At 39.5% G+C, this 22,953-nt stretch overlaps 1 protein-coding gene across 1 annotated transcript in view; it reads right to left on the bottom strand.

The window, feature by feature from the left end:
- Positions 1 to 90: 90 nt before the first annotated feature.
- The window catches only part of glis2b (GLIS family zinc finger 2b), a 36,992-nt gene continuing 14,129 nt past the window's right edge, over positions 91 to 22,953 (bottom strand). Inside the window, exons 2-7 of the mRNA XM_081379604.1 lie at positions 7,380 to 7,596; positions 7,173 to 7,303; positions 4,576 to 4,758; positions 4,360 to 4,493; positions 3,383 to 3,501; positions 91 to 3,308 (exon numbers count right to left, since the gene is read on the bottom strand). Of these exons, the coding sequence (XP_081235730.1) occupies positions 2,590 to 3,308; positions 3,383 to 3,501; positions 4,360 to 4,493; positions 4,576 to 4,758; positions 7,173 to 7,303; positions 7,380 to 7,569 (1,476 nt within the window). The 5' untranslated portion in view covers positions 7,570 to 7,596 and the 3' untranslated portion in view covers positions 91 to 2,589. The remainder of the gene's footprint in view (positions 3,309 to 3,382; positions 3,502 to 4,359; positions 4,494 to 4,575; positions 4,759 to 7,172; positions 7,304 to 7,379; positions 7,597 to 22,953) is intronic.

Raw genomic sequence — 22,953 nt, forward strand, 5'->3', positions numbered from 1 at the left:
GGGTACATGCTTTAAGGAAGTGCGATTATTTCAGTCGGAATGTTTTTACATTCGTTTGTTTTCTAAAACTGTTTTATTTTTTATTTTTTTGGCAATCTATGGGGTGGATAATGGCTGTTATTGAAGGATGCTTTAACTATGTCATCTCTGAAAGACTGTTACGTGCCTGAGTTCAGGAGAGAGGACTTGATCAAGAGTGTTATTTTAATCTGAATGAGGTTTTGATGGCGACAGGCTGATCATTAGTGGAGGATGACAATGACTGCATTAAGTGTCTCTCACTTGACCCACTTCAGGAATTCAATGCACCTCTCAACACAAGCATCAGGACATTGCAGATAGCGTCACTGAAGGTTGATTTTGCTATTTATTAATTCATATAGAATTTGAATATATGATGATTATTTTCTGAACGTCATGACATGCCTTAAAGGTTGTGTTGTATAACTTGATGTTTCTAGATTTGCTCAGAATCAGTTTTGAGTTTTCATTTTCAGTTTGTATGATGCACAAAATAACACATCATGCAACTGGGGAAAATCTGAAGCAAATGGGGTCAAATGTGAAAACGTAGTTCTTGGAGCGTTGCCTTAGAACATGTGTGCAATGTGACGTCAGGAGTTACCCTGAAACTTGACGCTTTGCTCAACAGAGTTCGATCCATTGGAGAAAGTTGATGTGGGTCATGTGAAAGGGTCTTAAATCAAAATGCTGAATAGTGTTTTCTGCACTTTATTATTAAGTCCCTACTTCAATCTCTGGGTATACGTTTAGATTTTTAGCACAGTGATTTAATATGGGACAAACTATGAAAGCAAAGTTCTGTTAAACAAACTAGGCCCTTAACTGTTGCGATACACCCAAACTGGTGAATTGCAAGTGTCAATGTGTTCATTGGGTTGTGGATAGCTGTTATTTTAAACATCCCACTGTTCTGCATCAGCCAAAAGTTATTCGTTTTACCCTGCCAAGCTAGTATACTGCAAAGCAGGATAATACTGTTAAATCTAGCCCTTTGTTCAGCTAGTAGTGTGCAGTACATTTGATGACCAGAAGATGGCACTATTTACAACAATGCCATGTCCTATGGGGCGTTAGCATGACTGCTGGGTGAGTTTGTGCCCTTCTATGACTTAAAACTCAGTCAGTCTGAGCCTTGTGTCTGTAGATCTCTTATTCAGCAAAATAGAGCTAGTCAAGGTTTTCTATTTCCTCCTCCTCAGAGGACAGATTGTCGTACATACTTGTCTATTTTTATTCAATGATGTATGCTTACAATGCAGTGACACAGCTAGCAGCAAATGCAAGGTTCGTCATATAGCTTGCAATAGCATTGAGCTAAGGAAGTTCACTTGCAAGGGATGCAGATGGTGCCTGCTGACTGAGGTGGGACTTGGGACAGTCCGAAGCAGGAGGGTACCAAGTGTACAATCCTGCTCCTGGAGGGCCACCTTGCAGGAGAATTTAGCTCTAGCCCTAATTAAACACACCTTAACCAGCTACTCAGTGTCTTTAGGATAACTAGAACTTCCAGCCAGGTGTGTTGGAGATAACTTCTGCAGGAAAGTGGCATTCCAGGAAAAGGATTGGTCTGAAGGGTAAACAGATGCTGATTGTTGGCAAGTGAACGAGCTGCTCTCATTTGACCTACGACCTCAGCACCTCTCTGCAAACCTGACCAAACCCATACGAGTTAGCCTCAAAGATCTCTAGCTTGCTAAGCTTAGAGGTCTTGTTGTAATGCACGGAATGGCTTGAAAAAAAATACCATACATTTGTGTCTTTAGTGTGTTGCGTACACTGTCGTCCAAAAGTTTCTCTTACACATAAATACACAGAAATTGTCTCTTGAAGCAAGGGCACAGATTCTCAAGTCTGCTGTTTAGATCAGTGCTCTCATAAAAAAGAAAACAAAGTGTATAAGACTTGGGGTGTCCAATCCTGCTTCTGGAGGGCAATCTTCCTGCAGAGTTTGGACCAAGGGTGGGCAACTTTGGCCCTTGAGGCCCACTGTCATGCAGAGATTAGCTCCAACCCTGATCAAACTCACCTGATTGTAATTTTTGTGTAGGTTGTTCAGGTGTGTTTGGTTAGGGTTGGAACTAAATCTGCAGGACTGTGGACCTTGAGGGCCATAATTGCCCACCTCTGGTTTAACCCTAACCATTATCAAACACACCTGAATTAACTGACCAATTAATCTAGGTCATCAGGATTACTTGAAACTTCCAAGCAGGTGTGTTGGAGCTAAACTCTCCAGGAAGATGGCTCTCCCGTAGCAAGATTTGATACCCCTAACCCCTGGCAATAAAATAAGCCAGATTGAGAATGAAATGGAGGTGAATGTTTGGGCTCTTAGTTTCAAACTGTTATGGTGATTTAGTTTCCTTGTTATTACCACAAGAAACAGGTAGCCGTGTCTGTCTGAAGGGTAGAAATTAGAACCGAAGTACTAAAAGTTGAAGAAGATGGCATCACCTCCATGCAGAACTGAATTTGCTTTGTGAAAACGCCCCTCAGGCTTGCCTCTGACCTCTGACCCCTGTTCCACCCCCACCCTTCCCCTGCCGTTCTTCTGGAATGTCATGCTCAGTTGACCACAGCTGGCTTCAGGACCACCTGGCCAGAGGGGATGACAACCCAAGACAGGGGGTCGTGAGACACTCCCGTAGACAGGTTGAGTACGCCACCGTGGATCTCGTCCTCGCCTTCCTCGCCCCTGGTCTTGCCCTTGGCATGGTCCCTGCGCTCCGAGCCCAAAATGGGAACCATGGGCAACCCCAGCGTGGAAGATGAGAAGGTATGAGACAGCAATGGTGACTTGGCTAGGCCAAGTGGGGAACCGCTGAAGGACAGAATGGGCGTCCCCCCAAGCCCAGCTGAAGGGGAGCTCGGGCAGCCCAGCGTGCTCAAGTCCAAGGGGCGGGGACTGAGGGGGGACAAGGGGAGGGAGCCTCCAAGACCCTGCAGACCGTGACCACCCAAAAGAGCAGCGGCAGCACCAGGAATGATGATGTGGGCCCCGCTGATGTAAGTCAGCTCAGATTCTTTCCCCACCCCAGCGATCGGCCCTGGCTTCATCAAGGAGCCCACCCCACCCGGACCTCCCTGATCCTGGGCTACAAAGTGCCCATGAGCCTTGATATGCTTCCTCAAGGAGCTGGGGTCCGTGTAGCGTTTCAAGCAGCCCACCATCTTGCAGTAGTAGGGCTTGTCCACATAGTGTGTGCGTGTGTGTTTGAACCGGTCACTGGAATTGGAGTAGCGCTTGTTGCAGCCCTCGTAAGGACAGATGTAGGGCTTCTCTCCTGAAATACAAGCACCAAGTTAGCCAGGTCATGCAATCTTCATGTACTATCTATACTTTTATCTTGGCACTGACCTGTGTGTGAGCGGTTGTGAATCTTGAGGTTCTCCAGTCGGGAGAAGCTCTTGTTGCAAGTTGGACAACGGTGAGGTTTTTCATTGGTGTGAGTGCGGATGTGGATCAGCATCTTGTACCTAATGAGGCAGACATTACACTTAAGGGTAAGTGTTATGTTAACTCTAAAATTGGCTGCAGTTGCAACATTTTCCCTTCCAAGGAAATGAACCTAAAAAATTGCTTATATGGTTAGTATTAAAAAAAAACTAAAAAAGACTTGTATTAGACCACAAAAATTATGTTAAAATAAGATTTTGTGGATATTATTTGATAAGACAAATACATTCATTAAGAATAGGACTTTTTTGCAGTGTTGTGTATGGTGTATAGTGTATGGTGCATGTGTGGTGCCTGTTGGCGAGTCCCTATATGAAGATTTTTCAGCCTGCAACTACCAAGGGGGCACCAAACAGCATGAAAGACCCCCCAGAATGCAGATTTATTTGTGTAGGACACCCATTTGGCCAGCAGCAGCCCTGGTGGCGGGAGAAGTTGGTGCTCCTCTTGTCATCTCAAGTTGCACTTTCTTATAGTGACCATTTGACTTTCTTTTTATTTGCAAATTTTTTACTTGCTTTTAATTTTTATATTAGTGTATTTAAATGCTCATTTAGTTTAAATATGCATGGCTCCTTTTAGTTTCTTGAATATGCATGGTTACTTCTTAGTTTATTAAATATTAATGGTTAATTTGTGATCTTATAATTTAAAAGGCAAATGTGGTGTTTAAAATGTAAATATAATTGTCATTAGAAACAACAACAGTTTGTTTATTTTTCAGCATGTGTTATAATATAAAGTGTTTGTTTAATGTTTTTCATTTAAATGTTTTATTTCTACTGTATTAATAAATGATCTACAAATCATGATAAAAGCTTCACCAATTATCAAGAAATGAAAACTGGATTACTGTTGTATAGGGTAAAGCTACACACCTGGCGTTGAATCCCCGTCCTTTGCGTGCACACCCCTCCCAGTGGCAACAGTACCCAGAATCCTTCTCAGGCTTCACATGGAAGTCGTTGACATGATCCACCAGGTCTTGCAAGGAGTCAAAAAGCAGGTGGCACTGTGACATGATAAAACATGCACTATGAGCTCAGGTGAAAAATACACTTTAGCATCTGCGTTGAACTGCTTCAATTTCTCACCTTCCTCCAGCGACAGGCCAGCTGTTCATCTGCGGAGAGGTCTGGAGAAGCTCTTGTGTCCCTGGGCTGCCGAATGAACATGGAGGAAGGCAGGTGAAGCCCTCCTCCTCCTCCAATGGGCACAAAGAACTGAAACGCTTGAGATGTGGCTCCTCCCTCCACGTAACGGATATGAGCCGAGTCCTGCGGGAACCAAGCGAGAAAAGGCAAACATAATTCAAGCCTCTTTATCTTTTTTACAGCAGGACAGTGAATCTAGCAATAGTTGTTAAACTGACAGTAACAGGAGCTACAGGAGGTCCGTGTTCTGTAATTGTCCTCACAGCAGGAGACTCTTAAGAGCGTTTTGCTGGATGTGGCAGCGCATTGTCCTCGTGTTTCTGCCCCCAGCTGTGCTGATCTGAACACTATGCTCAACCACAAATTTTAGACTTTATTGAGAGAAGCGAGATGGCAAGCCACCAATACTACAGAATAATACACAGAGCTTTGTTTGTTTTTTTGCTCCCTTAGGGTGCTTTTACACTGGCAGTTTAGTTTGAAACAGCGCACGGTTCGCATTAATAACTGGTAATGTGAAAGCTGTCATGCGGACCTGGGAGAGCCCTGGGGTGCCGAACCGAAGACTACCTGTAGGAGGTGGTCTGAGATCGGTTGCACTCGAACTGTGGCTCGATCGTGTGAATGTGAAAGCAACTCGGACTTGGGTGCGCACTTGTTCAGGAAGGTAAGTAACCTGTGCATGCGTATTAGCTGATGATATTAGCCGACATCCTTAGTTCAAAAAAACACATGTACGGGATGACAGTGGTGATGATTTACCTTGGATACAAGTGAGATTGAGTCTGCAGTGTAACTATGTATATGTAACCGGTCCTACTCGACCCGCTCTGAGTGGGATTCGAACCGGCATCTCTGACATGGGAGGACATGACAAGGACGCTAAAGAGCGGAGTCATCTGTCACTAGTGCCCCTCTTGAGACCAGGGAAGTGCCGCCTTCAGGATGTGATGATTTTGTTCTCTTCAGCTTTATTTGCAAATGTTTTATGCAATATTCCAATTTTGCGCACAAGTTAAGTTTGCAACTTTGGATGGAAACAGCTTATGGCACAAACGTGCTATATGAGTTGGCAAAGCTTAATGCTTAGTGTTATAGAGATGTGTTCATATTTCTCACCCTACGTGTGAGCAATAGTAATAGTGATGCTTAGGAAGGGTTAATTAGAGGAGAAACAATGAGGACTTTGACTGCACAACAGTGTCGTTGCTGTCTGGGATGGTTTTGGCTATGTGAGAAATGTGCATGGAGAATTGTGTAAAATGAGGCTGATTGCTCTGCTCTTCGGTGGTGCCATTATCTAAGACCAGGCCACTGTTCATCCATTGGCTTGAAGGAGGGGTGGCAGGCATCGGAGACACACATAGGCACAAAAAGCCATGCATCTCGTTCCCAATTCAATTTTGAGTGAATTGAATTAAGCAGAAAGAGCTCTGTGTGGCTGTACCTCGCTGTAAATCTGATTTAACCTTGTGTCCCAGCCGTCAGCCCCACGGACAGAGAAAGAGAGACACTTTTGTGAAGGGACACAGGGGGCATTTGATAAGAAACAACACCACATCTGGGTCAGCGAGGGTAACATATCTGAATGTCTCTGTCGAAGGGAGGTGGAGGACGGGCCGGTGCATGTAATGCGCTTTAATGCTAATGACCCAAATCGAATCATCATCAGAACTGAGTCTTTGGCTGCTTCTTAGTCTCTAATGCTGCTCCTCACCTCTGCTGATTTGCTTAATGAGCAAGATATCTCATTTAAGAAGTAGTAAACCTAGTCTAAAGATCATTATAGTAGATTAAAGGGACACAGCAAAAAAAAAAAAACAGTTAATGAGTTTTTTCATCTTGTATTTAAGTTAAATGTCTACAAATCCTTAAAACAAGACACATGTAAGATTGCATATGAAGATCACTTATTTTAAAACATTTTTATTTTCTTAATGCACTGGCAGATTTTTTTTCTGCCGAAAATACATTAAAACAGTAATATTGTAAGATATTATCACAATTTAAAATAGCTATAAAAAAAATCTATTTTAGAATGTAATTTATTCCTGTGATCAAAGCTGAATTTTCAGCATCATTACTCCAGTCTTCAGTGTCACATGATCCTTCAGAAATCATTCTAATATGATGATTTGATGCTCAAGAAACATGTATGATTATTATCCATGTTAAAACCACTGCTGCTTAATATTTTTGTGGAAAGCGTGATTTCAGTATTCTTTGATAAAGAAAGTCTTTTGTAATGGTATAAATGTCTTTGCTGTTAAACTTTTAACTTGTATTAAAGATACATTCTGTAAAAAGTTATATGAAGCAGTGTTGCGTCTTATTTTTAAGATAATTTTGATTTTGAATTTTATTTTAACTGGACAAAAAGTCAAGCCTTGTTAAAAACCTATGAAGTCATCTTTTCAAATTGTCTGCAGCGAACAACCCAAAATGTCACTTTAACGGATCAGAAAACTTAGTTTTTGCTACTAATAGTACTAGTATATTTAGACATGTTGTGCTCTTCCCTAGTGTTGTCGACTTACCCCGTGGAAAATGTGAGCTGACCCGTTCCCATTGGAAAGATCCGGAGAGCAGGCGGTGTTGCGGGAGGACGGGGACATGCTGAGGTCCACGGCGGGCGGTGTGGGGGTCTCGGACTTGTCCTGCAGGACACCTGCAAACACACATCTCTGTCATACTCCCTGCAATTATATTTTATATCACATTGTACAGAATCTCTCTGTGTTTACCTGTGTGTGGGGAGGCAGGAGACGCTGGAATGATGACTGCGGTACCGTCGTCTGCCATCCGCAGCTGCCCGGCCCCCCTGGCGTGTAAGGGAGAGGGAGTGAGAGTGGGCGGAGACATGGTGCCTCTGTCCCGCCCACCGACACGCCCCCTGGGCACCTTCAGGTCCAGTGGCTCATCTAAGGACAGCATGACAGCATGCGGACCAGAGCCTGAAACCTTTACAGACAGACACATAGAGCAATTTAGGTGAGAATTGAAACGAATCCTGTAACAGTAGGACATTTGTTGCATGAGAGCAGTGAGCAGAGTTGTTGCATTCATAATACCATCATGAATTTCTTGTGGAAACTTTTGGTACTGCCGCCACACAAAATCTCACTGATAGCTCATGTTTTTGAGATTCCAACCTCAAATTTGGAACACAACTTTGTGGATTTGATTTTATTCCAGTTTTAGAGTAAAACATGTTTTTGATATATTTCATATTCAAATTGAAAATAATATTTTGGCCATTTTTCACAACAATCAACGTAAAATTCTGTAACTTTTTTAACTTCCCTTTTTTAAACTTTCACAATAATCTGCCAAGTGTCGTCTTTGAAAAGAGATCAAACATAAGTCTGTGCTCTAAACCATTCAAGAATTATGACAGTTTAAGTTGGAAATTTAATTTTCAGGTCTATGCTCAAAAAGTGAACAAATGGATAAAAAAATTGGTAAATTTTGACCGACATGCGAAGAGCACCAGAGGTTTAAATTGTAATATTTTATCATTTTACTGTACTTTTGATCAAATAAATGCAGCCTTGGTGAACATGAGAGACTACTCAAGTGTACTAAATTGCAAACTCCGCGTAGTGTGTGTCCTATATACTGTGGTGCGGAAATAGTGTGAGTGGTATACAGCTGTATAAACACAAACACACACAAGCGTCCTGAATTTCACCAGAGACATTCATACTTTGCAAGAAAGTTTTGTCCCTCTTGCTCAATGTCTCTCTAAACACCACAAACACACATTCAGCCCCTCTAAAAAACCATCCCCGATCTCCTCACACAATTACTTCCCCTCATTCCCCCCACCTCAAACTGTCCTCACAAAGCACACTGGCAATTACACCCATTACTGCTTCCACATTCCTCCCGTCTCCATGTGAAATACAACATTCACAAAGCTCCACCTTTAACCACAGTTTCACATCTCTTTTTGTCTGACATATATAACATGCGTCCAGTCATGCTGAATGGCTCTTTGAGAGGGTTTAGCTTGTGCCAACATGAGGAAGGTCAGCGAGGTCAAGGCAGCGGGTGACCGAGTTCAACAACCCAGTCGACAGGACCAATAATCAGCAGATAACCGCACACACAGAGCAGCATTATCAACCAGATCTGTGTCTTCCGCCCCACACACACACTCGCGCAACATCTTCTGACCCCGAACTGCGTCCTGAAATGATCTGTGTCCTCAGAAATGTTCTCAAACGCTCCATTTTTTTGGTCTTTGATGGCATGCCAAAGAAACAGACAGGCAACAACTTGCTTAGGAAAAAAAGAAAAAGCTGACTGGTCACAAGAATAAACAGGTTGCGTCACGGCAGGAGTTAATGTGCAATCTGTAGTATCTCCAGCCGTCTGGTGTTTTTTGCAAGAGTCCTGAAGCGGAGAGGTTACCCGTGCGGCGCTATCTCAGACTGGGGTGCGGTTAGAGATGTGATATGTGTGGCATGTTAAGGGTTTAGTTAATGATTTTCACATAATTGTGTCTCAATGCAGCGGTTAAAAACTCACTCTGTGTAGCTCGACTCTATTATGTACTCAGAGCTTCCAGTCAGAATCTAAAAACAGCATTCACAAACACATATTTCTGAACGAATCGGAACATTTAACAAGAAAAAACGTGTTGGGATGGACTTGATTTAATCCAGTAGGATTTGAAGTGTCAGGTGTTTGAACAATTAGAGGCATTGTGGACATTAAGGTTATGGATTTAAGGTTATGAAGGTGAACACTAATTTATTACTAAATAACATGCGCTGATGAATTGTGAACAATAGAACCAGGAATGTAATACAAATGTATAATTTAATTTCCAGTGAACTCAAAGATCAGCAGTTTGATTAAAGCTGGACCAGCAGAAGAAGGGAAGACCTCCAGGGAACTTCATACTCCATAAGTCTGGAAATTGTATGTATGTTCAAGTGATTTTGGTCAGTACGATACAAACATTTTGGCAAATTCAACGTCTTTCTCTCAGTTTCACTTCTAGATAAAGAACGGATGTTTTTTGCGCAAACCTGTTGCTAAATGAGTATATTCTGACATCGCCATTCTTCAGTACACTAAAATGTGGCTAAAAACATCATACAGGGATAACATTCACAATGAAAACTAATGTTCAATACCAACTACAGTAGCTTCCTCCATGATTCCTGAGCTCCCACATGGTTCGGTCAGAAGTTACCGAAACAAGAGCTCCTCACCCTGGATTCAGCTCCATGTGTAAACCATTACTAGTCCATGCCTAAGGCCAGCTGCAATAAATCATCTCTTCCTTATTTTAATTATCCCCCCAAACCGTCCACGTCCGACCCCCCTCACAATGGTACGATCCAAACGTTTAAGAGAAGATTCTTGATGAGGAGGGGGAAGTGGTTTGGTTTTTCTGCTGAAAGGGACCAGGTGATAAATGGCTCTGAGGAATTAGACGGGTCGGGGTTGTGTACTTTTTCACAGGCTACAGATTTATAGTGCTTTATCATACAGCTTCATAAACACCTTTAACAGCATAAGTTCGTCATGCCTGGATCAGCCACATCCCATCTGGGGTTAAAGATCAACCAGTTCGCTTCACAAATGCAATCTTTTGTATAAGAAGGGATGATAAAAGCATTTCATCTGGCATATTTGTTTTTTTTGAGACACACTTTTGCTTACATAAAAACATGTTAGACTAACAGTACTTCCCCCAAATGTTGTCCCAACTAGTTTATCAGAGTCTGAACAAATTGGCTTAACATGCAGTGCAGCACAAGTTAATTAAATGTTTGTTGTTAATGTATTTACAGTATTCTTCAACTGCAAAAATAAAATGAATTACAAAAAGACTCATTTTTATTATTATTTTTGGTAGTTATACATTACAACATGTACTTACTATAGTAATAACAGTAAATTATGCATAATTACAAGTAATTGACCCTAAACCTAACCCTAACTCTATAGTAAGTACATATAGTTTATTAATATTACTCTGTACTTATTTGAGTTAGTACAATGTAACTATGTCATTGAAAATGAAGTGTAAGCGTATTTGTTTGTTAAAAGTAAAGATAAATTAACTTTTACTAGCAGATTTTTTCCATTTGTTTTTATACTTGAAGCAAGTGAAGAAAAACAGAATAGAATACAAATATTTTATCTGAAAAATAGGACACAAATATTTGTTAAGAATTAAATTTTTTTGCCGTTTGAGGCATGTATTGAAGTTTGTCTGTACATTTTTATATGGTTTTGAAAGATGTCTCTTATGCTCACCAATACTGCATTTATTTGATCAAAAATACAATAATAAATCACACAAAAAACAGTAGCATATAACAGTAACTGTGATGTATGATATATATAACTGTTTTCTATGTGAATATATTGTAAAATATAATTTATTCTGTGATCAAAGCTGAATTTTCAGCATTATTACTCCAGTGTCACATGATCCTTCAGAAATCATTCTGATATGATGATTTGATGCTCAAGAAACATTTTTCCAATCTTTTGTAACATAAATGTCTTTGTTGTCACTCCTGACCATTTAAATGCATTTCTCTTGTTGCAGAGTTCACTTTAAGTGTCATATAAAACTATATCCAAGAAAATGATGATTACTGTGGCTGTATTTGCCTTGATAATAATTTATTGGCTGAACAAGACGTCTAGCATTTAAATAATTATCTCATTTAAATGGGCAAAACAAATAGTTTGTTAAAGCATCATGTCGCCTTGACTTTGTTTCTCTTGCAGTGCACATGTGCTGACTGGAGAAGGTAAATGTTAGCCTTAGATGCTAAGCTATATCTTTCAAGCTTTATACATTGCAGGTTTTGTTATGTCTACATCATATATAAACACTGCATTTCTTAGTTCACCTCAGAAAACCTCTGAACTAACTCAAGAATACAAACGGCCGGGTTAACTTTGGCCGAGGAGGTTCAGTGGTGAGAAGGAGCCAAGCGGTAGCGCTTGAATGTGAAGTTTTGGGAGGCTCTGCCCCATGCAGACTTCCCCACCCCACCATGGGCTTGGCAGGGCTTTAAAAGGCAGCATTGTCTGTGTCCTGCCACCCCCTCGTTCCTCTCCCCTGCAGAGTAAACACTGAAGGAGAGCGTTTGGAGCGGGACGCTGGGTTCCACATGGTGCGGCGCTGAATGAAATGTTTGTGCCTCCGCTGTGACCCCGGTGGCCACGGGCCTCGCGACCGGACCCCTTCGCCCCCCTACAGAAGTCACCAAATCTGCCATTTCCTGGGTAGGGGTGATGTGGGCAACGAACGGGGTCAGGATAAGACAGGGTCAGCGAGAGGGTATGGGTTTCACCAGCTCTATGAGGTCAAACCTCTAATTAACCCAAGATTTCAGCCCGCCACAGGTCACAGCGAGCTCTGTGGGATCTGTTTCTGCTTTCGGGTCAGGTCGAATGGACATTTTTGAGAGTTAAGCACACTACAACTACATTACCAGTGGGAAGTTTTTTGTCAGAAGCTGTAATTGTGAATATAGTGTTCAGCTCAGTGTTGTTGTTAACTACAGCTACAAAAAAAAAAAAAAAACTACAATAAAGCTGGAATAAAATATAAATATTAAACGGAAAACAAAAACTAGAAATTTTGGCTTAGCAACTAGTAAACCTTAAATATAAATTAAATCTATATTGAAATATTTAAATAAAAACGACAAATATTACAAGGAAAAACTTAAGAAAATTCGAAATGTTTCCTACAAACTTAAATAAACAGGTCTAAGTATAATAAGATTATTAAAAAAAACCCCAATTTTTTTTTAGAAATTAAAGCTATGTAGAAATGGCAAAAGCACATCATAAAATTATCTAATATTAAACTAAAATTAAATTGAAAACAATCTAAAAATAAAAGCTAATTCAACATATTAATAAATAATGTAACAGTATATAAATAGTACTAAAATATCACTGGTTTAGCTTGTAAAGTTTTTTTATGTAGCGATGCAGGTAGAGGTCTACAATCCCACGGGACACAAAGCAGGACAAGTTTTGGATGTGGGAGGGAAGATACTGAGATGTGCGCAGGAATTGGGCGAAAGAAATGACTAGTAAATATAATTATCTAATAATAACAGCACGCAGAAGTCTGTAAATGGAGATCTTAAGCATCGTGTGTGTGTGGAAATTGGACAAAATAGCCTACAGACACTGGAACGAGACAGAATCTGAACCGGACTGGGACTGAAAAATCAGCGTGGACCTCTTCCTAAGGCTTTTGTGGCCGGGAATGGTGCAAAACGTTAAAGTTTCGGTTGGAAGCGGGATCAAATCTAACACATTTTTGGCGAAAGCGGACGGGATCGTGTGGGAGCGTATTGAAAAATCCATCCCGCACTGACTTCTACGATGAGGTTATAGGCCTACGTGACCAAACTACATTTCCCATCATTCTCTGCGGCAATACGGATTGAATAATTGTGCGTTAAAAATACACACATTGCTCTTAGTTTTGTTGCATTAGTGCTAAAAATCTTTCAAAAAATATGAAATTGGCAAGCAAGTTAATTTTGTTCCAACTAAAACGCACATCACGTTGTAACTGCAATTTGGAACTCATAAGTATGAATTTCCCAGGAGGCCTTGCGCCTGGCTGATAGCTGTACTCATTGGTGAATGGCGGCTGGTGTGCGATTGTGTGTTTTAAGAGCCAGCTGTTGGGTGTGAGTGTGAAACGCATGTGTTTTTGAGCGCCAGTTCCTTTGTACGGAACTGTGGGTGTAATTCTATATCCCCAGCGCTCTGGCCCTGGGAGGTCGTCCGCAGGAGAGCTCTTTCACCCTGACAAACACACACAAACCAGACATCGGCTCACATCCCGACATCCAAAAACCTTGAATGAGGTTTCTAATATCACAAAAACATGTAAAAACTTGTTTGAGCTACATTCTCTCATCACTGTCACAACAATACACAACAAAAACGGCCTTGCAGGTGGCCAAGGACCCCGGTTCACCCTCCATCATGTATATAGTACATAAAGACAGCATTGGTTTTAATGCATTTGCGATATTAATGCATCTTCAGTTCTTTAATTTTTGTGACCCAAGAGTTACGGCTAGGGTCAATCCTTTAAGACACCATATATCAACTTAATATGGCATACAGAATAGTCTAAACTATTTTAAAGGGCATTTACATTAAAAAAAAGAAACCGCTCTGAAATTCCCAGTAACTGAATCATTATGCGTGTAATTTGGTGGAGAAGTGTTTGGATTTGATCTGTATTCATAAGGCTACCCACACACTAATTCCATGTCTGCATTGGCATTAGTACCGCTGCATTTTGGCTGGAGTTAATGAGCATGTGGCCAGCTGGTTGAAATGTTGGTTGTTAAACGCAGGCGGTCAGCTGGTCGTGTGTTTTAGTCATCTGGATGTGTCCGCAATCATGAGTTCCCCATGAGAGACCACCTGCAGGTGATGAAACCTGCTGAAATTCAACACCATTGCTAAAAAAAAATGCTCTTCGTTAGAAGTTTTCTTTTTCTCATAGATGTCCCGCACCTGAAGGGCTGTGTCTAGACCTGCTAGATGGTCTGGCTTGAGGGTTTAATGTGGCCACGAACAGGGCTCCAACAAACCCCTGAAGATGCAGGAAAAATATTTGTGGGTTGATGGATCACTCCACATCTGTGAGGCATTTTTAAAGTTGCCTTTTTCTTTGCAGATTTTTAGGGCTGGGCAATGATTAATCATATCCAAAATAAAAGTTTGTGTTTACATAACATATGTGTGTGTACTGTGTATTATTATTTTGTATATATAAATTAGGGCTGTGAAACGATTAATCGCGATTAATCGCGATTAATCACATCCAAAATAAAAGTTTGTGTTTACATAATATATGTGTGTGTACTGTGCATAATTATTTCGTATATATAAATATACACACATGCATATATTTAAGAAATAGTTGCTTATAGATACTGTGTGTATATATATATATGTATAATTTGTATTAAAAATAAATATAAATATTTTATATATAAATTAAAAAAATATTAAATATTCATGCATGTGTGTGTATTTATGTATACAAAATAATTATGCACACACATATATTATGTAAACACAAACTTTTATTTTGGATGTGATTAATCGCGATTAATCGTTTCACAGCCCTAATATAAATACACACACATGCATGTATATATTTAAGAAATATTTGCATATATATATAATGTTTATATATTCATATATAATTTATATTATATGTATATAAATATTTTCTTAAATATGTACCGGTACATGCATGTGTCTATTTATATTAACAAAATAATAATGCACAGTAGGCTACACGCATGTATTTTCGAAAAACAAACTTTTATTTTGGATTCGATTAATCGTTGCCCAGCACTAGTTATGATACTTATAATGAATTACAGTATTTAACAATAAATGTCTATACTCTGAGGGTACATTTACACTACAATGATGTACTAAAACTTTTCGTGTAGAGAGGACAGCGAATGACCCCCGTTCACACGGACCCGCAAGAACGACTAAAAACGCTGTATTATCATGCCAGGCCAGTAGATGGCGATGTCACTTTGTAAGGAAACAACGCGCCCCTAGACTGAACACGCAATACACATGCGCATAACGTCACCTTTTTCACAAATTTGCCTTTTTGTAGATTTCATGGAGACATAACTGTACCGTTTTTAAAAAAAAATGCACTTTGAAACCCGTTTTTCAACACACTAATCTGAAGAACCTTTAATGAAACAAAAAGAGCCATTGAACAGCCTTGTACAGCCAAAAAGGTGTGAACTGCGGAGAACCCCTTGAGGAACCTTTACTTGTATCGCTTTAACCATATTTGTCTCTCTCCATTCCTGACCTTCCCTGAGGCAGACTGACCCCACCTCTCCTGACGCACACACACCCAAACCATAGTATGCGTCGGTCCACCCCTCCTCCCCATGGCTCGCACACATAACACAGAGTCCCGAAGCTGAGAGATTTTTTCCTGCCGCCCCTCCACCTTCAGCCAGCCGCCTTCTCAGACAGGAAAACCTCAGTTTCCACTCCGCCTCCACAGGGCCCCTCTCTCTCTCTCTCTCTCTCTCTCTCTCTCTCTCTCTCTCTCTCTCTCTCTCTCTCTCTCTCTCTCTCTCTCTCTCTCTCTCTCTCTCTCTCTCTCTCTCTCTCTCTCTCTCTCTCTCTCTCTCTCTCTCTCTCTCCATCCTTAGATTTTCTTCTCCCACCCCTGCTGTTTTCCCATCATCTCTCTCCCACCCTGAAAGTGTTCTTCTCCTTACAGTTCACAGGGTGCACAAACGGATGGCCCCTTTTCTCTCCCCACCTCCTTATTTTTACGAAACACGCCAATCGATCTGTTTTCCTCAAAGGAGCTCCCGCCAGTGCAGAGCTGTGTGCCCCGTTTCAAGTGTCTTCCTGTAAAAAAAAATGCTTTTGAGAAACGTACACGACGTTATGTAATAACCCAAAACGGAGAGGGAGGGAGAAACCGATAATGGATGAAGGAAGGAAAAATGGTGAGGAGAGAGCCACATAAATCCTGGAAGGATCTGAGGCGAGCGTCAGCGGGGAAGGCTGCCAGGCAGCGAAAGTGGGCCGACTTATAAAAAAGTGTGAGAGTAAGGGAAAAAAGGAGGAGAAGAGGAGAGATAAAAGATGCAAAACACAGCGCAATGCTCTGTTTCTAAACCTAGTGAGCTTGCTGTCTATTAACTACATAAGCATGGGCTTATGACTTGTCAACATCACTATGCTTCCGACAACTCTTTCAGCCTTTGTTTAAAAAAACATTTCCTCTGAAAGTTTGAGTTAGAATAGTTAGCAAGAGCGTGATCGTAAACACAATGAAGACAACCTCTGTAGTCACAGCTAGACACTTCACTGATGTATTTGATGTCATAGAATAAAACGTCAAAATATCTTGAGCTTTTGTTCACCACAGACCTTATTTCAGGCATTTACCCAAAAACTCATTAACTGATTGGAACCATACATGGCATGCTAAAATAAAATGCTAACCCGTTTCCAAGTTTTGGCCTAGAAAAATACATCATCCCTGCAGCCCTCTGTAGATTAATGTTAGCATGCTGCTAAGCTAACCAGCAGTAGCCTACTCTAAAAGAAATAAAACAAGACCAGCTTTAACCAAGCTAACTTAGTTTTCTGCTATCTCAACATGGCTAGTCTGTTGTTCAGCTGTTTAAACGGGTCTCTCAGCCTGACCAGCTGACAAGTTACCAGTTTGTGTAGATGAAACTAGCCTGGTGGCTAGCTTAGACCGACAAAACCACTTTAGCAAATTAAAGTTGCTTTCTTGTAGCGGCTGCTCAAATACTGGGTAAAGTTAGTCAGATTGTTGTAAGAATGTACTATTTACCCTGCATTAGGCGTCTTTCGCAGGATCGATGAGGAGCAACTGAATGTGGCGACCTTGAGATTGTGCGAGATACTGAAAGATAATGACAACTTTACACAGCAGCTTCACAGCCGCACAAAATACCACTCTTAGTATGAAGCACACAAAATATTTGATAGTGAGTTTCCATTAGCTTATTTGTAACACAATACTGTGATAATCATTTAAAAATGAAAATACTGTGTACAATTATTGGGTAAAAATAAAATACATTCAGTATTGAATGAAAGTGTATTTAGTCTATATATAGAGCTTGTAGCAACGCATTCTGAGATTGCCAAAGATGCATGCAATGCTGCCCTAAAATTAGCTCAAAATGAGTCATCTTATAAGACAGCATAATAGTTTTGCTTATATCCTTCCCATTGGGAGCATGCATATGATGCCTTAAAAAGCTGTCTTAGGGAGCTCACTAGGTTTTGGAGCGGAGAGAAGCAGGCGAAGTGAAGGACTGCAACAGGAAGCTTCTTGCCAGCCTATTGATGGCTCACGGCCAGAAATCTCAGACATTAAGGAATTCCTCACAGAGGGTTGGGAAGGAGGCAGGGAAAAACAGAGAGAACTGCGTGTAGGAAGGGAGCACGACCTGGGAAAGACCCAAAAGGACCAAAAAAGAAGCGATTAAACACCGCTTATGCCAACCAAATGATCTCCTAAACGCACTGTGATGTTGTTATGGTGTCGACAGACAATGAAAAGTATGACTTATAAAGCGACCTGATTTAACATCATAACAATTCTCTTAGCTTCTGTGTCTATCATAACTCACTGAAAACAGATGGTTCATTTTGATTAAATGTTACTAGGCCAAAAATTAACAATGAAACGTATGAACTGTTCATAATACGATCCAAAACATGCGTTTATAAAATAGAGGGCCGATATTCATTTCATGCCGACTTTCAAATCCTCATGACGTGCTGTTTGTAATCCATACTTCAAAATTTGCCCATATTTCACAGTCAACCGGATATGTAAATGAGACTAAATGTAGGGCGGAGCTTTTATTTATTCTTCAGGAATTGATTGGATTGTGGAAAAGTGGGCGTGGCATACCAGACAGGTAGTTAAACAAGTCAGGTGTTCAAAGGGGAGGGGTTAAAAAAGTAAGAGGGATTTGTGACATCATCCGAAAAGTTTTAGAGGCGGAGCAAGTTGTTATATTTTGAAAAGATTATGAATAGTATATAATCATGAATAGTATGGCCATTTTTAGGTCTTGTTTTTTTATGAACTGGCATTGCTTTGAAAAGGATATTTGCAAACATTCTAAATTCTCCTTTTGCATTCCACAGAAAAATAACAGTAAAAGAACACAGAATCTTCAAGAGGGGGTAAATACAGTCAGTTTCGATTTAATGTTGCTCTCCTGATGCGTGTTTGTTTATTCTCCAGCAGACTAAACGTCACTGCAGGACTCGAGGCGTGTGAGGAGCAGGGGCAGTTTTGACGGTTTTACATGCTGCATTTATCGTTCCCGCAGTAAACACAGGCGAGGGTGGGATTATGAAACACAAGCTGACCTGACTTGACTTGGGGGTCTGATCTCAGGGGTGGAGGAAGGGTCACGCTCAGGGTTTTTGTGTCTGTCACAAGATATAACAGCTCTGCTACATGCTGTTCTGTATTACTGCCTGTCCTATCATTTCCCCCCGTCTGGAACAGTCACACTTTGTCTCCTAAGCTCATGTTTCAAACCAGCTTTAAACATCATAATAATTCTTGACTCAATTACTCCACATGGAGTTTCATTGTAAACATTTTGCTATCAAGTATATAAGATATATACAGGCGAGGATTAATGTTTTGTACGTATTTGAATCAGTATTTGGATTTTAGGACATATGTTTGTGGAGCGTCTGACGTGTTTTTAGGGCGTTGTTCCATACATTTTTGTGAGGGCATGTATAGCTTTAAGGAAACAGGAGGTATTGTGGGACGACGTGGGGTTTAGATCTTTGGATTTGGCAAAAGAAGCGTAAGCGCCTTCCAAGCAGCAGGGAACTTTTTTATTAGACTCTCATAGCTGAGTTCTGACTTTAAAGTCACCATGAAATCAAAACTGACAGTTCTTTTTTTTTTTATGGAATATTGCAGTAGTTATTATAAATGATTTATCAGTGCACATGATTGTTGTTGTTTTTGCCCACAATCTTGAATCAAAATAACTTCCCCTCCCTCTATGCAGCTCATCTCTTCTCTGATCATGTTTACTGGTGTGAGGGCGGGGCAGTAACCTGTCACTCACATGATCCACTAATAGCAAACCACAACCATCCAATCAATTCCCAATGGACAAAATCAAGCACCGCCCTACATTTGTTCTTGTTCGAGAAGACATTTCACTCAGATATACGCCTCAATAGGGAAGAGAAGACTTCTGACTTTAACATTGTCCAAATATATGTGTGTTTGTGCATGTGCATTGGGCTATTTGACTATTAAGTAATTTTTTACATCTAATTTTACATTAATAAAATAATTAAAACATTTTTTTTGCATTTTTGTGTAATTTCTAGTGAAAAATAGGTAAAAAAAAATCCTTTTCCAAAATAACTTAACAAGCAACATTGCATAAGATGTGTTTGTATCTTGAATGAAATCAAAATATACATGTTTTACAATCCACAGTCTTAATATCCAGTATTTTTGCATATGTTAACTGAAAAACGGCCCAAAAGACTACTTAAAAAATGTGTAATGCAGTGTCTGATTAAAAAATCAGTTGCAATTTATTACTAAAAAAGTCAGTTCATTGGGCAGCTATTTTATTTGTAGGTAATACCCATACCAATACAAGTAAAAATTGAGAAAGATTGTAATTCTTTAAATCACACTAAACAAGTGGAGTAGATCCACTCACCGTTAATGAATCCCTTCTCTTTTTTTATTAATAAAACAGACATCTTCATCTATTTGATCAACACGTGCTGACCTTATTGATGAAGACCGATCTGACAATCCGAGTAAACGAACTATGGAAAAGCAAGTGGCTTTTTAAATGAAACGCTTGATTGATACATCATTTTGAGCGTTACGATTTCTCCCATTCGTTTCCTACAAATGCTCCCCTTTTTACTGCCTCTGATTTCTATTTTCTTCTCATTTAAAGTGGGTTGTGTAGTGAAGGAGGGGATTTCCCTTAGACTTATATAACGTCACCTAAGTTTAATGAAAATAGTGGGAAAAAAGGAAGTAGAGAAGAAATACATCATTTCTAAAACAATGTTGCATGATGAATCTGGAATCATTCAGTTTTTTCTGAATGGCCGACTGCTCGATTTTTCTTTGTTTAGATCTTATCCTAATTCACAATAGCTCTTTAAGTATCACCACTTTCAATTAACATGGCACTGTTATGTCATTTGTTATGACCAGCGTACGAAATGGCACTTTTTATCCCTCGACTATAAAGCTCGTGGCAGAGGACCACACAATTAATGCGCCTTGGCAAGAGAGAGAGAGATATGAGATTTCATCAGAGGCAAGCTGTGCAAATGCAAAATACATTTTTGTAGCTCACAACACCATTGCCTTACAATGCAGCACATAAACCTGATAATAGTGCCGTTTGAACTGAAATCACAGAGCCAGGAGTGGAAGCCAAGGCTAATACTGAACAAACAGCATAGGATCAGTGAAACAAAAAGAAAGATGAGTGATTAGGCATTTACAGATGAATCACTTTTTGGCAAATGATAGCAGAATCAATGCTGAATATGTCGATAAACATCCACAAACTAAAGCATCATTTGCAGTTTTTTCGTTCTATTTTACAATACATACAGAGTACGGCTTGAATTTGGTATAAAAGCAATCCATCTTTACTTAAAGCATTTATTGTGTATATATAATGCATTATAAAAGTTTTTTTAATGCATTGTATGATCTCATGAATAATTGTAACCACAGTTATAATACATTATAATAATATAACAATCATTGTTACACCTTTAGCAAGAGTAATGCTTTAAAACACATGACAAACAACCAATTTCAGATGCAACAAAGGAATCTGCAAATATAATGCATTTTAACTTTGGTTACAATTATTTTTTATGAAAAGATACAATGCATTATAACGTACATTATGAATAATGCATTATACATAATAAGTTTAAGTGTCGTCCATGCATTCGCTATTGATTGATGTTATTGATTTGCTTTATAATTTGCTTTATTGTTGAACTGATTTTGCTCCATAACTAATGAACACACACACTGTTATTGAACTAAACTGAGTCAATGAGAAACTAAACTGAGCTGAATAATGAATAACACATTTTCTTTTTAGAGCTGATTTGCAGTTGAAATTGTATTAGTTTCATTTACATTTATGCATTTGGCAGATGCTTTTATCTAAAGTGACTTGCATTGCGTTCAAGGTTCACATTTACATTTGATCAGTTCTTGTTTTCCCTGCATTGAACCCAAGACCTTGGCGTTGCTAGCGCTATGTTCTACTGTTGTGCTCAACATTAATATTGCACTACATAAATAAATGTGTCTTGACTCGATAATGAATGATTAGTAACGTTGAATTCTCCCGGTCACATTTAGTGTAATGCATATTTCATAGCTGTTTATCTCTGAATAAACTGTCTTCGGAGAGCAGCTCTTTCAATCTTTGTGTCTCTTGCAGACTAGAGTTGCTCTGTTCATGAAAATGTTAGCTGTAATATCCAAAGGGTATTATATTTTCACAATAGAATATATATTTTTTTATATTCATGATATGTTTTCTTATACGGTAGTGGCCAAAAGTGATGTCTGAAGGGGATGATTGTTTTTAATTACCCTATAAGTTAAATTAAACCATCAAAATATGAGGAAAATATTTTCTATTTTTAAATATTTAAATATGAGATAAAACCAAAACCTTGGTTAAGATATTTATCTTTTTTTTTGTTGTTGTTGTTTTTTTTTTTTTGCAAGAATGGCAGACTATAGCTACAGGTTTTTTTTTTTTTTTTAATATAAAAAAGCTCACAGGAGAAAGCATTCATTGACATAACCAGTTATTTATATTTCATTGGTTTTCTCTTGTTTTTGCATGTGTTCATAATTTCTTTGTCTGACAGCCTGGCCAAAAATAATGTTTGCATAACTTATATTGTCGAGTTTCATTTTTAATTTTAATTTAGATTTTATTAATTTTGTTATGTGCATTTGTCGTTTCATTATTATTATTTTTAATTTAAATAGTTTTAATACATTTTTATTTCATTTTTATTTTTTGTTTCAATTTATCTAGTTCTGTCAATTTGACAGTGTCAAATCAATTAATCACAGCTAAAATACAATTTTGTGTGTATATATATATATATATATATAGGGAATGGAATCGAATTTGGGTTTCGACTGTGAGAAAAGTCTCTACTTTCTCTCTCCACTTATGTAACAAACCAAAAACATCTATCAAAGAAATGGGGTTGCTAAACGTCAAAGTTGTTAAGCCGACCAATCTCAGGCAATTTGTCTAAATCGGCATTGGCCAGCCTTTGACTTGTTTTTTTCCCCAACTCTGCATCATTTCGGTGTCTCTTTCTCTCTCTCCTCCTTTCCCCTCTCCCTCCTCTCCCTCAATCCATTTTGATTCCTGCCGCCTCCAGCCAGTGATGCAATCCGCAGACTCCTGCGTGCAATAACAGGGCCTGGAGAGTGCTAGCAGGGCAGGGCGGTCTGCATTTCTCTCGCCGTCTGAAACGAATAAAAAGTGCATTGGGAAGAGAGCACCAAAGAGTAGGAAAAAGAAAAGCAGGGGTCTGGAATGGTGAGAGCCAGACAGAAATGAGACAGCTCATATTAAGAGCTCATTGTTTGCTTGTGGTTAGTATTTCTTTGCTAATTTGTGCTTTTAGGATAGAAGTAGATGGTTT

The sequence above is a fragment of the Scardinius erythrophthalmus genome (genome assembly GCF_964197995.2).
Source record: "Scardinius erythrophthalmus genome assembly, chromosome: 1".
NCBI lineage: Eukaryota > Metazoa > Chordata > Actinopteri > Cypriniformes > Leuciscidae > Scardinius > Scardinius erythrophthalmus.